This window comes from Pseudophryne corroboree, chromosome 5 (genome assembly GCF_028390025.1).
Source record: "Pseudophryne corroboree isolate aPseCor3 chromosome 5, aPseCor3.hap2, whole genome shotgun sequence".
NCBI lineage: Eukaryota > Metazoa > Chordata > Amphibia > Anura > Myobatrachidae > Pseudophryne > Pseudophryne corroboree.
In genome coordinates this window covers 593,431,919-593,450,353 of record NC_086448.1, presented here as the reverse complement: position 1 = coordinate 593,450,353, position 18,435 = coordinate 593,431,919, and the positions used below count along the sequence as shown (strand labels likewise).

Genomic DNA, 18,435 nt, shown 5'->3' with positions numbered 1-18,435 from the left:
ATAGATGTCAGTCAGGATATTTCTTGCTATCAACACCATCTAGAAGTCAAAGAAGACGAGATCGCCACATGGCGCAGTATTGCAGGATAGAAGATAATTTTCCCCAAAATAAACCTTATTAGGCGTACCAGATTTTGGATGTATAATCAGCATGAACAGCTATCAATTGTGTGTCCAGAGAGATCCCATTCAGTCCAGTACACAGGGTATTTGTGAAATCAGTCGGAAGACTGGAAAATTTATTTAGATTAAATGGCTATAAAACAACACTCAAATGTAAATATAAATAAGTTTTAAAAGAAATATAAAATAAAGCTTAGCTTAGTGGCAGTTTGATCATCTGCTCAGGTCTCAACGCGTTTCGCCAAATAAGGCTTCATCAGGAGATAAGAGTACTGTACAGAATGGTGCCTTTTTATAGCTGGCTGAGCTGGTTTGATCATCAACTTCCGGTTTGCAGCATTTCCGGAACCGGAAGTGACGTCAATTCCGTCGAAAGTGAAAGTAAAATCTGTTTCAAATCATTCTTAATACAATATAATTCACATCCAGTCATTATGTATACAAAAGAAATGATAGGTGAGGATATAGACATTATTTCCATGCAGGAAGAAATTCTTTTATGTGAAACTACATATCCGTTTTTAATCTTAGAACCGGAAGTGACGTCACTTCCTGTTGACGATAATCTAAATGTAATGGGGACACCTTATTGAATTAGTGGATGCCCGAACACTAGTGATATGGTAACATATAGGCAGCCTGCGCTAGGCATGTATAAAACTATCATACACCAGATCGGAATTAAGATAGACTGCTGGTGCTTTACGCCGTTCGTGCATGGGGTTGTATGCGGTTCACGCGGCCGGAACCGGAAGTCGCGTCACTTCCTATCTTTGGCGGAGACGGATTAGTTTCTAATAACTCCTAGAGGATGATACATATTAAAGGACATTGCTTGGTATAGGCCTTACAACGGATGATAGCTTATGGCATACAGTTATCTGATTAAAGCTAATTAGCATTTAAATATCGGATATCGCGGCATACATGCCGTGAACGTCACTTCCGGTCCACGGAACAGCAGCCAGATAATCCAATACTGTTTAATAACTTGGATAAATACAGATCAGTACTGAAGAGTGGCGAATGGGACAATAAGCAATAAATATTCAAAACATGTATAGCCATATAAAAATACATAAATAAACCGAAAATACAGTAATAAATACATATATCACGTTAGGTTAATAAAGTTGGATAAATACTGAAGAATTTTTAGTATATCAAAGTACCTAATTAGGCACTGATTAAAAGGTGCTATGCAATATCTTTCTGGTGTAGAATGAAGTTATGTGATTAAAAACTAAATATATTGGTGCCATCTTGATATATGTAATGCATATAGATAAAAAAGATTATTTATAAAAAAGGTGCAATTTCATATCCTTCATTATGGCCATGTGGGGACATGGTGTTCAGGGTGAAGATCCAGTACATCTCTCGTTGGGAAAGTTTCCTTAGTAGATCTCCGCCTCTTGTACCCAACTTGACATGCTCAATCGCCTTGAAGGTTAATGAATCAAGTTTCGAGTTGTGGACTTCCGTGAAATGTCTGGAAAGGGGGTGGCTTTCAACTTTGTTCTTTATATTGCGGACATGTTCTTGCATGCGGAGTTTAAGTGCTCTCTTAGTCTTCCCTACGTATTTCCGCTGGCAGCCACATTCAATAACATATATTACTGATGTAGTGTTGCAATTTATGAAGTCCTTTATTTTGAATTCCTTCTTGTTGTTTGTGTCTGTAAATGTTCTCCTGCTTGGATGTACATATTTGCACATAATGCAATGACCACATTTATACATTCCTTTGCATTTAGGGAACCCTGTCGCTTCACCTCGTGATTCCTTAAGTAAACTTGGTGCTAATATTTCCTTCAAATTATTAGATTTCCTGAATATGACCACTGGTTTCTCTGGTAGTATCTCATTCAATATCGGATCCATCTTGAGGATGTGCCAATGTTTAGAGAAGATTCTTTTAATTTTGTGCTCTTCGCAATTAATTTTGGTGATAAATGGTGCTATAAGCTTTTTGTTGAGATCTTTAGTTTTTGGTTGTAGGAGGGATTCTCTATCAAGTTTTTCACCGCGATCCATCGCTTCCTTTACAATATGTTCAGGATAGCCTCTTTCCCTAAATCTGTCCGCATAAATCTTCGATTGTTCATGGAAAGTTTCGATGTTGGTACAATTTCTTCTAATTCTGTACATTTGGGAATAGGGAATATTATTTTTCCACTGTAAAGTATGTCCACTGTTGTAGTGCAAGTAGCTGTTGGTGTCCACTGTTTTAATAAAATTTTTTGTGATGATTGTTTCATTGTTATTTGTAAGTATTAGATCTAGGAATTCTGCTTTTTCTTTACTTGATGTGCTGGTGAAAGAGAGATTGAAATCGTTCTTCTGGATTCCTTCCATAAATAGATTGAAGCTTTCTTGAGTACCTTCCCAAATTAGAATGATGTCATCTATGTATCTCTTATAAAATCGGATATTGCTGGCAAACCATGGATTATCATAGATGTTGATCTGTTCCCACATTCCCATCAGGATATTTGCGTAACTGGGCGCGAAGACTGTACCCATTGCGGTACCGCGCACCTGTAGGTAAAATGCATCTCTGAATTTAAAGTAGTTGTGTGTTAGAATGAATTCAATCAACGTACATAAGAAGTCACAATGTTGCTGCGAATTGTTCGGGTCCGAAACTGATTTCGCACGACAGGCCTCTATTCCCTTCTCGTGAATAATGCTTGTATATAGGGACTGCACGTCGATGGTTGTCCACAAATATGTGTCTTTCCATTTAAAGTCTTTTAATAGACTCAGGACACTGGTCGTATCCTTGAGATAGGAGGGTAGAGTTTGTACATATGGTTTTAGGAACAGATCTACATATTCCGAAACATGTGCCGTAAGGGAGTCTATACCTGCAATGATAGGTCTTCCTGGTGGAGCATCTAATTTTTTATGTATTTTTGGTAAGTGGTACATGATGGGTATCACTGGATTACTGTTCATGAGGTATTGATACTCGTCCTTGCTAATTAGATTCTTGTGTAAGGCTGGTACTAATGTTAATCTTAGTTCATTGATGAATCCCTCTGTTGGATCTTTAGGTTGTGGTTTGTATGATGCCGTGTCTCCAAGCAATCTTAGTGCTTCCTTGATATAGTCCTCTTTGTTTTGGATCACCAGACCTCCTCCCTTATCTGCTGGTCTTAGGATGATTGTGTCAATACTTTTCAGTTCCTTGAGTGCATGTTTTTCTGAGTTGTTTAGGTTGCATTTCTTCACTTTAAAATCACCAGTCTCGATTAAATCCTTTTTTACCAGGTCATAGAAGATATTAATATGAGATCCCTTTGATTCTAATGGATAAAATTTCGAAGGAGGTTTTAGCCCTGATTTTGATGTATTATAGTTGGTCAAAATTGCTGTGTCTTTCCTTGCAAAATGTCTTTTCAAAGTCAGATTTCTTATATACTTGTTCAGATCTATGAACATTGAAAATTTATCCGGTTTTTGTGTCGGTGCGAATGTTATCCCCTTACTAAGTAGTGAAATTTGGGGTTGTGTCAAGTTGTGATTTGATAAGTTGAAGATGCCTTTGTCTTGTGGATTCACTAGTGGTAGTATCTTTTTCTGGGATTTTCTTCTTCGCCCTCCTCGTTTTCCCCTTCTCGTAGTCTTCTTTTTAATGGTGATGCTATTTGAGTAACTTCTTTTACTCTTGTGTGGAGATCCTTGTCCCTGTATGGTCTTTGTGGTCTCTGTTCTAAAAAACGTTCTCCTACGTCCGCTTGTATGCTTGTAGAGGGTTGTTCCAGTGTAGAGTATCGGTTTTCCATCCTTATTGTGTCATCTCTTTGCCTAGGTTGTTGTTTGTGGATTGATGGTGAGTCGGTTCTAGGTTTTATCCGACTTCGTGAGAAATCTCTTCCATGGGAGGGTAATCGTCCTCTGCTCCTGTCCTGGGGTCGGAGTCGGGCCCAATTTTTGATGTTATTTGTTTCATAGTCTTTCTTATCTCTCAGGAATTTATGTTCTTTATTTTTGATCACATCTTCTTCCACTTTTTCCAGTTTTTTGTTCAGGACTTTTTCATTTATTTTGAACTCCTCACTATCTTTGAATTTAGTGAGTGCCAAATCTTTAGTTTTGAGGTTGTCTTCTATAGTTGAGAGTTCTTTCTTCTTCTCTTTTACAATTAATTTCATGAGATTAATAGAACAGTCATGGAGGATTTTGTCCCATTCGCCCATAAATTCTGTCCTATCTGAACCAAATGTAGGATTCTTCACCATAGGCGCTTGTTCTTCTCCTCTTTTTTACTACAGAATCCATGCCATACACCTCTGGTATACTGAGGAACTGAGCTGCCGCCCTGAAGAGCGGAAGGTGCTTAATATAACTTATTCAAAGCTCACGTGACTTTGCTAGGACTTATATAAAACCTATGAAACTTTGCTACTAGCCACTTTGCGGCTATTATACCACCGACTCTACATACACGGATACACGGAAAAAGTTTTTTACCGTGCGGTCGAATCCAGAAGAAGCGCACCAGTCTACACACATCTTCTTTTTGTCTATTATTTGGTAATTTAGACTTGAGCTGCTCTCTAATTTTCGACCTTGAATATTACAGTGAACTTTCTTTTTTCTGTGTTGATAAAATGTTACGTTTGTGCGGCCTGAGCAAAAAAAGATCAGAGCTATGCCAACATGTCTTTAATGAGGAAAAATCCCGGGGTAGCATAATAATAAATGAGAATATTGACTCCCTTTTTTGGGACATTGAAAAATCACTGATTAAAGAAATTAGAACATGGTGGGACATAAAAGGCTTAGAGCATTATCTCAAAGTGAACAGAGTACCAAGAGGTCTTAGACTGATGAAGAATCCTACATTTGGTTCAGATAGGACAGAATTTATGGGCGAATGGGACAAAATCCTCCATGACTGTTCTATTAATCTCATGAAATTAATTGTAAAAGAGAAGAAGAAAGAACTCTCAACTATAGAAGACAACCTCAAAACTAAAGATTTGGCACTCACTAAATTCAAAGATAGTGAGGAGTTCAAAATAAATGAAAAAGTCCTGAACAAAAAACTGGAAAAAGTGGAAGAAGATGTGATCAAAAATAAAGAACATAAATTCCTGAGAGATAAGAAAGACTATGAAACAAATAACATCAAAAATTGGGCCCGACTCCGACCCCAGGACAGGAGCAGAGGACGATTACCCTCCCATGGAAGAGATTTCTCACGAAGTCGGATAAAACCTAGAACCGACTCACCATCAATCCACAAACAACAACCTAGGCAAAGAGATGACACAATAAGGATGGAAAACCGATACTCTACACTGGAACAACCCTCTACAAGCATACAAGCGGACGTAGGAGAACGTTTTTTAGAACAGAGACCACAAAGACCATACAGGGACAAGGATCTCCACACAAGAGTAAAAGAAGTTACTCAAATAGCATCACCATTAAAAAGAAGACTACGAGAAGGGGAAAACGAGGAGGGCGAAGAAGAAAATCCCAGAAAAAGATACTACCACTAGTGAATCCACAAGACAAAGGCATCTTCAACTTATCAAATCACAACTGGACACAACCCCAAATTTCACTACTTAGTAAGGGGATAACATTCGCACCGACACAAAAACCGGATAAATTTTCAATGTTCATAGATCTGAACAAGTATATAAGAAATCTGACTTTGAAAAGACATTTTGCAAGGAAAGACACAGCAATTTTGACCAACTATAATACATCAAAATCAGGGCTAAAACCTCCTTCGAAATTTTATCCATTAGAATCAAAGGGATCTCATATTAATATCTTCTATGACCTGGTAAAAAAGGATTTAATCGAGACTGGTGATTTTAAAGTGAAGAAATGCAACCTAAACAACTCAGAAAAACATGCACTCAAGGAACTGAAAAGTATTGACACAATCATCCTAAGACCAGCAGATAAGGGAGGAGGTCTGGTGATCCAAAACAAAGAGGACTATATCAAGGAAGCACTAAGATTGCTTGGAGACACGGCATCATACAAACCACAACCTAAAGATCCAACAGAGGGATTCATCAATGAACTAAGATTAACATTAGTACCAGCCTTACACAAGAATCTAATTAGCAAGGACGAGTATCAATACCTCATGAACAGTAATCCAGTGATACCCATCATGTACCACTTACCAAAAATACATAAAAAATTAGATGCTCCACCAGGAAGACCTATCATTGCAGGTATAGACTCCCTTACGGCACATGTTTCGGAATATGTAGATCTGTTCCTAAAACCATATGTACAAACTCTACCCTCCTATCTCAAGGATACGACCAGTGTCCTGAGTCTATTAAAAGACTTTAAATGGAAAGACACATATTTGTGGACAACCATCGACGTGCAGTCCCTATATACAAGCATTATTCACGAGAAGGGAATAGAGGCCTGTCGTGCGAAATTAGTTTCGGACCCGAACAATTCGCAGCAACATTGTGACTTCTTATGTACGTTGATTGAATTCATTCTAACACACAACTACTTTAAATTCAGAGATGCATTTTACCTACAGGTGCGCGGTACCGCAATGGGTACAGTCTTCGCGCCCAGTTACGCAAATATCCTGATGGGAATGTGGGAACAGATCAACATCTATGATAATCCATGGTTTGCCAGCAATATCCGATTTTATAAGAGATACATAGATGACATCATTCTAATTTGGGAAGGTACTCAAGAAAGCTTCAATCTATTTATGGAAGGAATCCAGAAGAACGATTTCAATCTCTCTTTCACCAGCACATCAAGTAAAGAAAAAGCAGAATTACTAGATCTAATACTTACAAATAACAATGAAACAATCATCACAAAAAATTTTATTAAAACAGTGGACACCAACAGCTACTTGCACTACAACAGTGGACATACTTTACAGTGGAAAAATAATATTCCCTATTCCCAAATGTACAGAATTAGAAGAAATTGTACCAACATCGAAACTTTCCATGAACAATCGAAGATTTATGCGGACAGATTTAGGGAAAGAGGCTATCCTGAACATATTGTAAAGGAAGCGATGGATCGCGGTGAAAAACTTGATAGAGAATCCCTCCTACAACCAAAAACTAAAGATCTCAACAAAAAGCTTATAGCACCATTTATCACCAAAATTAATTGCGAAGAGCACAAAATTAAAAGAATCTTCTCTAAACATTGGCACATCCTCAAGATGGATCCGATATTGAATGAGATACTACCAGAGAAACCAGTGGTCATATTCAGGAAATCTAATAATTTGAAGGAAATATTAGCACCAAGTTTACTTAAGGAATCACGAGGTGAAGCGACAGGGTTCCCTAAATGCAAAGGAATGTATAAATGTGGTCATTGCATTATGTGCAAATATGTACATCCAAGCAGGAGAACATTTACAGACACAAACAACAAGAAGGAATTCAAAATAAAGGACTTCATAAATTGCAACACTACATCAGTAATATATGTTATTGAATGTGGCTGCCAGCGGAAATACGTAGGGAAGACTAAGAGAGCACTTAAACTCCGCATGCAAGAACATGTCCGCAATATAAAGAACAAAGTTGAAAGCCACCCCCTTTCCAGACATTTCACGGAAGTCCACAACTCGAAACTTGATTCATTAACCTTCAAGGCGATTGAGCATGTCAAGTTGGGTACAAGAGGCGGAGATCTACTAAGGAAACTTTCCCAACGAGAGATGTACTGGATCTTCACCCTGAACACCATGTCCCCACATGGCCATAATGAAGGATATGAAATTGCACCTTTTTTATAAATAATCTTTTTTATCTATATGCATTACATATATCAAGATGGCACCAATATATTTAGTTTTTAATCACATAACTTCATTCTACACCAGAAAGATATTGCATAGCACCTTTTAATCAGTGCCTAATTAGGTACTTTGATATACTAAAAATTCTTCAGTATTTATCCAACTTTATTAACCTAACGTGATATATGTATTTATTACTGTATTTTCGGTTTATTTATGTATTTTTATATGGCTATACATGTTTTGAATATTTATTGCTTATTGTCCCATTCGCCACTCTTCAGTACTGATCTGTATTTATCCAAGTTATTAAACAGTATTGGATTATCTGGCTGCTGTTCCGTGGACCGGAAGTGACGTTCACGGCATGTATGCCGCGATATCCGATATTTAAATGCTAATTAGCTTTAATCAGATAACTGTATGCCATAAGCTATCATCCGTTGTAAGGCCTATACCAAGCAATGTCCTTTAATATGTATCATCCTCTAGGAGTTATTAGAAACTAATCCGTCTCCGCCAAAGATAGGAAGTGACGCGACTTCCGGTTCCGGCCGCGTGAACCGCATACAACCCCATGCACGAACGGCGTAAAGCACCAGCAGTCTATCTTAATTCCGATCTGGTGTATGATAGTTTTATACATGCCTAGCGCAGGCTGCCTATATGTTACCATATCACTAGTGTTCGGGCATCCACTAATTCAATAAGGTGTCCCCATTACATTTAGATTATCGTCAACAGGAAGTGACGTCACTTCCGGTTCTAAGATTAAAAACGGATATGTAGTTTCACATAAAAGAATTTCTTCCTGCATGGAAATAATGTCTATATCCTCACCTATCATTTCTTTTGTATACATAATGACTGGATGTGAATTATATTGTATTAAGAATGATTTGAAACAGATTTTACTTTCACTTTCGACGGAATTGACGTCACTTCCGGTTCCGGAAATGCTGCAAACCGGAAGTTGATGATCAAACCAGCTCAGCCAGCTATAAAAAGGCACCATTCTGTACAGTACTCTTATCTCCTGATGAAGCCTTATTTGGCGAAACGCGTTGAGACCTGAGCAGATGATCAAACTGCCACTAAGCTAAGCTTTATTTTATATTTCTTTTAAAACTTATTTATATTTACATTTGAGTGTTGTTTTATAGCCATTTAATCTAAATAAATTTTCCAGTCTTCCGACTGATTTCACAAATACCCTGTGTACTGGACTGAATGGGATCTCTCTGGACACACAATTGATAGCTGTTCATGCTGATTATACATCCAAAATCTGGTACGCCTAATAAGGTTTATTTTGGGGAAAATTATCTTCTATCCTGCAATACTGCGCCATGTGGCGATCTCGTCTTCTTTGACTTCTAGATGGTGTTGATAGCAAGAAATATCCTGACTGACATCTATCTATTTTGACGTGGTTTAAAGAAAATCTCTGATGGTGTTGATAGCAAGAAATATCCTGACTGACATCTATCTATTTTGACGTGGTTTAAAGAAAATCTCTGGTACACATTTATATACATCATTTTTAGTGTTGTCCAACACATACAAAACTTACTGCACCATAGGCGCTTGTTCTTCTCCTCTTTTTTACTACAGAATCCATGCCATACACCTCTGGTATACTGAGGAACTGAGCTGCCGCCCTGAAGAGCGGAAGGTGCTTAATATAACTTATTCAAAGCTCACGTGACTTTGCTAGGACTTATATAAAACCTATGAAACTTTGCTACTAGCCACTTTGCGGCTATTATACCACCGACTCTACATACACGGATACACGGAAAAAGTTTTTTACCGTGCGGTCGAATCCAGAAGAAGCGCACCAGTCTACACACATCTTCTTTTTGTCTATTATTTGGTAATTTAGACTTGAGCTGCTCTCTAATTTTCGACCTTGAATATTACAGTGAACTTTCTTTTTTCTGTGTTGATAAAATGTTACGTTTGTGCGGCCTGAGCAAAAAAAGATCAGAGCTATGCCAACATGTCTTTAATGAGGAAAAATCCCGGGGTAGCATAATAATAAATGAGAATATTGACTCCCTTTTTTGGGACATTGAAAAATCACTGATTAAAGAAATTAGAACATGGTGGGACATAAAAGGCTTAGAGCATTATCTCAAAGTGAACAGAGTACCAAGAGGTCTTAGACTGATGAAGAATCCTACATTTGGTTCAGATAGGACAGAATTTATGGGCGAATGGGACAAAATCCTCCATGACTGTTCTATTAATCTCATGAAATTAATTGTAAAAGAGAAGAAGAAAGAACTCTCAACTATAGAAGACAACCTCAAAACTAAAGATTTGGCACTCACTAAATTCAAAGATAGTGAGGAGTTCAAAATAAATGAAAAAGTCCTGAACAAAAAACTGGAAAAAGTGGAAGAAGATGTGATCAAAAATAAAGAACATAAATTCCTGAGAGATAAGAAAGACTATGAAACAAATAACATCAAAAATTGGGCCCGACTCCGACCCCAGGACAGGAGCAGAGGACGATTACCCTCCCATGGAAGAGATTTCTCACGAAGTCGGATAAAACCTAGAACCGACTCACCATCAATCCACAAACAACAACCTAGGCAAAGAGATGACACAATAAGGATGGAAAACCGATACTCTACACTGGAACAACCCTCTACAAGCATACAAGCGGACGTAGGAGAACGTTTTTTAGAACAGAGACCACAAAGACCATACAGGGACAAGGATCTCCACACAAGAGTAAAAGAAGTTACTCAAATAGCATCACCATTAAAAAGAAGACTACGAGAAGGGGAAAACGAGGAGGGCGAAGAAGAAAATCCCAGAAAAAGATACTACCACTAGTGAATCCACAAGACAAAGGCATCTTCAACTTATCAAATCACAACTTGACACAACCCCAAATTTCACTACTTAGTAAGGGGATAACATTCGCACCGACACAAAAACCGGATAAATTTTCAATGTTCATAGATCTGAACAAGTATATAAGAAATCTGACTTTGAAAAGACATTTTGCAAGGAAAGACACAGCAATTTTGACCAACTATAATACATCAAAATCAGGGCTAAAACCTCCTTCGAAATTTTATCCATTAGAATCAAAGGGATCTCATATTAATATCTTCTATGACCTGGTAAAAAAGGATTTAATCGAGACTGGTGATTTTAAAGTGAAGAAATGCAACCTAAACAACTCAGAAAAACATGCACTCAAGGAACTGAAAAGTATTGACACAATCATCCTAAGACCAGCAGATAAGGGAGGAGGTCTGGTGATCCAAAACAAAGAGGACTATATCAAGGAAGCACTAAGATTGCTTGGAGACACGGCATCATACAAACCACAACCTAAAGATCCAACAGAGGGATTCATCAATGAACTAAGATTAACATTAGTACCAGCCTTACACAAGAATCTAATTAGCAAGGACGAGTATCAATACCTCATGAACAGTAATCCAGTGATACCCATCATGTACCACTTACCAAAAATACATAAAAAATTAGATGCTCCACCAGGAAGACCTATCATTGCAGGTATAGACTCCCTTACGGCACATGTTTCGGAATATGTAGATCTGTTCCTAAAACCATATGTACAAACTCTACCCTCCTATCTCAAGGATACGACCAGTGTCCTGAGTCTATTAAAAGACTTTAAATGGAAAGACACATATTTGTGGACAACCATCGACGTGCAGTCCCTATATACAAGCATTATTCACGAGAAGGGAATAGAGGCCTGTCGTGCGAAATCAGTTTCGGACCCGAACAATTCGCAGCAACATTGTGACTTCTTATGTACGTTGATTGAATTCATTCTAACACACAACTACTTTAAATTCAGAGATGCATTTTACCTACAGGTGCGCGGTACCGCAATGGGTACAGTCTTCGCGCCCAGTTACGCAAATATCCTGATGGGAATGTGGGAACAGATCAACATCTATGATAATCCATGGTTTGCCAGCAATATCCGATTTTATAAGAGATACATAGATGACATCATTCTAATTTGGGAAGGTACTCAAGAAAGCTTCAATCTATTTATGGAAGGAATCCAGAAGAACGATTTCAATCTCTCTTTCACCAGCACATCAAGTAAAGAAAAAGCAGAATTCCTAGATCTAATACTTACAAATAACAATGAAACAATCATCACAAAAAATTTTATTAAAACAGTGGACACCAACAGCTACTTGCACTACAACAGTGGACATACTTTACAGTGGAAAAATAATATTCCCTATTCCCAAATGTACAGAATTAGAAGAAATTGTACCAACATCGAAACTTTCCATGAACAATCGAAGATTTATGCGGACAGATTTAGGGAAAGAGGCTATCCTGAACATATTGTAAAGGAAGCGATGGATCGCGGTGAAAAACTTGATAGAGAATCCCTCCTACAACCAAAAACTAAAGATCTCAACAAAAAGCTTATAGCACCATTTATCACCAAAATTAATTGCGAAGAGCACAAAATTAAAAGAATCTTCTCTAAACATTGGCACATCCTCAAGATGGATCCGATATTGAATGAGATACTACCAGAGAAACCAGTGGTCATATTCAGGAAATCTAATAATTTGAAGGAAATATTAGCACCAAGTTTACTTAAGGAATCACGAGGTGAAGCGACAGGGTTCCCTAAATGCAAAGGAATGTATAAATGTGGTCATTGCATTATGTGCAAATATGTACATCCAAGCAGGAGAACATTTACAGTCACAAACAACAAGAAGGAATTCAAAATAAAGGACTTCATAAATTGCAACACTACATCAGTAATATATGTTATTGAATGTGGCTGCCAGCGGAAATACGTAGGGAAGACTAAGAGAGCACTTAAACTCCGCATGCAAGAACATGTCCGCAATATAAAGAACAAAGTTGAAAGCCACCCCCTTTCCAGACATTTCACGGAAGTCCACAACTCGAAACTTGATTCATTAACCTTCAAGGCGATTGAGCATGTCAAGTTGGGTACAAGAGGCGGAGATCTACTAAGGAAACTTTCCCAACGAGAGATGTACTGGATCTTCACCCTGAACACCATGTCCCCACATGGCCATAATGAAGGATATGAAATTGCACCTTTTTTATAAATAATCTTTTTTATCTATATGCATTACATATATCAAGATGGCACCAATATATTTAGTTTTTAATCACATAACTTCATTCTACACCAGAAAGATATTGCATAGCACCTTTTAATCAGTGCCTAATTAGGTACTTTGATATACTAAAAATTCTTCAGTATTTATCCAACTTTATTAACCTAACGTGATATATGTATTTATTACTGTATTTTCGGTTTATTTATGTATTTTTATATGGCTATACATGTTTTGAATATTTATTGCTTATTGTCCCATTCGCCACTCTTCAGTACTGATCTGTATTTATCCAAGTTATTAAACAGTATTGGATTATCTGGCTGCTGTTCCGTGGACCGGAAGTGACGTTCACGGCATGTATGCCGCGATATCCGATATTTAAATGCTAATTAGCTTTAATCAGATAACTGTATGCCATAAGCTATCATCCGTTGTAAGGCCTATACCAAGCAATGTCCTTTAATATGTATCATCCTCTAGGAGTTATTAGAAACTAATCCGTCTCCGCCAAAGATAGGAAGTGACGCGACTTCCGGTTCCGGCCGCGTGAACCGCATACAACCCCATGCACGAACGGCGTAAAGCACCAGCAGTCTATCTTAATTCCGATCTGGTGTATGATAGTTTTATACATGCCTAGCGCAGGCTGCCTATATGTTACCATATCACTAGTGTTCGGGCATCCACTAATTCAATAAGGTGTCCCCATTACATTTAGATTATCGTCAACAGGAAGTGACGTCACTTCCGGTTCTAAGATTAAAAACGGATATGTAGTTTCACATAAAAGAATTTCTTCCTGCATGGAAATAATGTCTATATCCTCACCTATCATTTCTTTTGTATACATAATGACTGGATGTGAATTATATTGTATTAAGAATGATTTGAAACAGATTTTACTTTCACTTTCGACGGAATTGACGTCACTTCCGGTTCCGGAAATGCTGCAAACCGGAAGTTGATGATCAAACCAGCTCAGCCAGCTATAAAAAGGCACCATTCTGTACAGTACTCTTATCTCCTGATGAAGCCTTATTTGGCGAAACGCGTTGAGACCTGAGCAGATGATCAAACTGCCACTAAGCTAAGCTTTATTTTATATTTCTTTTAAAACTTATTTATATTTACATTTGAGTGTTGTTTTATAGCCATTTAATCTAAATAAATTTTCCAGTCTTCCGACTGATTTCACAAATACCCTGTGTACTGGACTGAATGGGATCTCTCTGGACACACAATTGATAGCTGTTCATGCTGATTATACATCCAAAATCTGGTACGCCTAATAAGGTTTATTTTGGGGAAAATTATCTTCTATCCTGCAATACTGCGCCATGTGGCGATCTCGTCTTCTTTGACTTCTAGATGGTGTTGATAGCAAGAAATATCCTGACTGACATCTATCTATTTTGACGTGGTTTAAAGAAAATCTCTGATGGTGTTGATAGCAAGAAATATCCTGACTGACATCTATCTATTTTGACGTGGTTTAAAGAAAATCTCTGGTACACATTTATATACATCATTTTTAGTGTTGTCCAACACATACAAAACTTACTGCACCATAGGCGCTTGTTCTTCTCCTCTTTTTTACTATATATACATACATATACAGTATATATACAGTGTATATATATATATATAGAGAGAGAGAGAGAGAGAGAGAGAGAGAAATAGAGAGAGGAGTAAAAATAGAAAACAAGTTGTCTTTAAAAAGAGAGGTACTATTAACATTCACAAATACAGTATACTGCATTTCTAAATGTTATTGTCCCCTAGTAGAGTTTATTTCCATGTAGCTTAGTCTCTGTTTCATCCATTTCAGCCAAAATTATTCAGTGGGATTACTGCAGGAATTTTGCTGCGTTTAGCAAAATATCTTCTCAGTAAACAAAGTAATATCTCAAATATAGTAACTGTTATCATTTTTGAATATTAATATTTGCATTGTTATGTAAAGCAACTTGTATTTTATCTGTAGGTTCTTGCCCTAGTAATCACTGGATGGAGCAAAATATTGATTGCACTTGTCCAAACAGAAAAATATCTTTACCCCCTTGAAAATAATCTTTGCCAATAATATTTGTAACCAAAGCCAATTCTTTCCTATCATTTACATAGTAAAATGTGATATGGCACCAAGAGGAAGGGGGTGGGGGAGCAAGTGTTAATGAAATGTAATATATTGGGTTTCATTGTTAGATTGTGTTTAACTTGTAACTTTTTTAACAGATTTTCCAGCTCTACATGTATGAAATATTTCATTGAGAAGCATTGTAATAATTATACAGAATAATCACTCAAAGTACTGTTCATTTTTGGGGGAATTGTGGTTTAGTAAAATAGTAAGAAGGCTTTATAGAGGTTATTTATATTACTACACTTTGACATAAATCAATGAAAAGTATGATCAATAGACACAGGTAAACAGAACTATAAAAAATAATTAGGTGCTATGTGCTGATGGTGGCATCCATTAGTATAGTCAAGGTTTAACTGAGGGTTCCCTTAAACTTGTTTTCATGTTTCATTTGCAAAGATAAAACTGAGCTGAGTAAAAGTTGACATGTGGAAGCATTTAATTTATTTATCTATTTTTGATTCTTAAGGGAGTCTCTGTAGTCGATTTTAATATAGAAAAAAAAAGTTTTATTTCTGCTTTTGGATTGTCATGGAAACTAGGTCAAGTCATTTTAAATACAAAAATATTGTTTGCCTGCGCACCACTATAAATGCCAGCTAGCATAACAATACAATAACATAATAAAACAGAAGTAAATATTTTTTTTTTAAAACACACATTTAAAGAAGCGTCCACCTTTTCCCCTAATCACTTGCACAACGTAATAATGGCATGTTATGCATGCTGCACATTTGAAATGGATGCTATAAAATGACATGTAAATGTAAAAATCTGTAATAAACCTGTATTCCTCCATTTTGGGTCTGCCTTCCCTACCTTTATTCCCTTTTTGTTCCTCTGCACACAGATACCTTTACCCATGCACGGTTATGGTACACCATCAGGGGATTTGTCTTTAAACTAAGGTAAAAAGGATGTCATATAACATATTTATTCAGGTACAATAAAAAAGTGTTGATTTCCCTGCCATGAGATCTGGGAGGAATGGTACGTGAGGCATGATGATGTAATTTGAATCTATTAATCCAACACCTTTCTTCATACAGTAGTAGTTTGAAGAATGTTTCTCTGTTTACCTTTTACGAACAGAGCAGGTAGTGCAAAAATGCATTAGATGGAGGACAAAAGGACTACATTATTGGCAGCCCATATAGCAGTGACTGTAAACTTCACTTTTTAATTTGGTTTCCTAACAGGAAAATTTGTTCTTGGATTATTCTGACAACCTAATGGCATCAAAGCAGGGATTGCTATCCATACAAGGGTTCCAATTAACCTGAAAGACTACGGAGATGTGATCTACATTATCTTGCCACTGGAAATGTTAGGTTTGATGGTACTGTTAAGCATTTGCATTCCAGATTACAGTCTTAAAGGGTCTTTACAAGACTTTGGAATAATTCTGGACTGCTACAGTGAAATCATTTAAAGTACAATTGTAGCTGCGTTAAAGGGCTTGTTACAAATTCCGTTATTAGATTATTCTATTTATGGTGCAATATTGCTTTTAAATTTTGGTTATAGAGTTGCTCCTAAATAATTTTATAGCACTATATGTTTATTGGTTAATTGTTTATTAGAATTAAAAACTCTGAGATTTTTACATATTTGTTACAATAGTGAATAAGTTTTTCAATAGCTGCTCTATAATTGCATATATGAAAATGTCTGTTTTCAGTAGCACAGGGTAATATTGTCTGGTGATCACTAGACAATAACTACTAGCGGGTGGACTCCCCTCTTCAAGTGTGGGTGCCCAAAAAGTTGAAGGTGTCATTATGGGGTGAGAGGGCACATATTGCTCTCCTAGAGTGTATGGAAAATATGCATTTTCTATAATGCAATGATACATTGTCCAGTTATCATACAGATGTGTCCTCATACATCTTGCCTCAATATGCCATGCAGCGGGTGATGTCTGGCTTGATTGAGCTGACAGTTCCTGTGCAACTCTGTTAGTGTCATGCATCTTTTTATGCCAAAAATGCATCTTATTCATATCACTATGCCAATAAGATGCACAAGCAGACTCTGCTGATTAAAATTATATGCAGCATGCCTATATTCTGTGTGTGACCACGCCTGTATCTGCCTACGAAATGGTATGTTACAGTGTTTCGTAGGAAAACACTGTAGCATAGAATTTCATATTCAGATATAGAGTTACGGTTGCACACAGAATATAGGCATGCCGTATATCATTTTAATCAGTAAAAGCTGCTTGTGCATACTATTCATATCAAATAAGATGCATTTTATTGGAAAAAGTCACATGAATAGATGCTTCGCACTACCAAGTCACGTCACATCATGTCTTGACTAAAAGGGCTTTTTAATGTGCAGGGAGGCTAGATGTAAGTGGACACATCTGTAGGTGATCACTAGGCAATAAGTATTAAGGACACCTATCAATTGAAACAGGTGACCCCCCCCCCCCCCCTTCCCTTCTAAAATGAGTGTCCATAATTTAATGGAAGCCAGAATTTGGGTGCGGGATTTCTGTAGTGCAGAGGTTTTGCCTTGTGATCACACTGATCATCAAGCAATAGCCTCTATGGAGTACTCCTCTTTTTCAAACAAAGGTGCCGCCATCTGTTTAGGTGCCAGTGTTCAGGAGATAGAGGAAATTAAATTCTCTTCCCCCATCTCTAGTAATATATTAAAGTAAAAAAAAAAAGATCCAATGTCACTTTTCCTGGACTGGACCCCTGACCATTGGGACCCCCCAACCAGTGATTAGTGCCAGTGTTGAGAAAGTTCAATAAGTTATTGAGGGTCATTTTGCTGCAGATGAAGAGTTTTAAGGTGTATGGTATGCAGATGACAAGTCCCATTCATCCTCTGCAGTGAAGGGTTTTAATGAAGAAGAAACCATGGCACCAGGTAGTAAAATGTTTTCATGACATAAAACAGATAGTCATGAAGTTATTTATTTTTAGTTATTCATTTTTATGATACAGCATTTCATCCAATTCTGTATGTGTGCCTTAAGAAGAAAAATAAATCTAATAATAATTTCAGTTAGATTTACTAATGACATTTATTTTTTTTAAGATTGTACACCTTAAATTTGTTACCTGATTTTATTTCAATGGAAAACTGGGGTTGTCCCTGTAGAATGCTGTAAACCAGTCTGGCATTATTCCCATGTGTTGGATCATCCATATCTATAGCTGTTACTTGTATAACAAATGTCCCTATAAAGGTAAAAAAATCGAAATGTATAAATATGGTACACCATATGCAAA

The 18,435-nt window shown here is 37.1% G+C and overlaps 1 protein-coding gene across 3 annotated transcripts in view; it reads right to left on the bottom strand.

Annotated features, from left to right (window-relative positions):
• The window catches only part of LOC134928092 (cadherin-19-like), a 213,782-nt gene that overhangs the window by 64,721 nt on the left and 130,626 nt on the right, over positions 1–18,435 (bottom strand). For all 3 annotated transcript variants that reach the window (XM_063923397.1, XM_063923398.1, XM_063923396.1), the window contains one exon: positions 18,265–18,384. In XM_063923397.1, the coding sequence (XP_063779467.1) occupies positions 18,265–18,384 (120 nt within the window). The remainder of the gene's footprint in view (positions 1–18,264; positions 18,385–18,435) is intronic.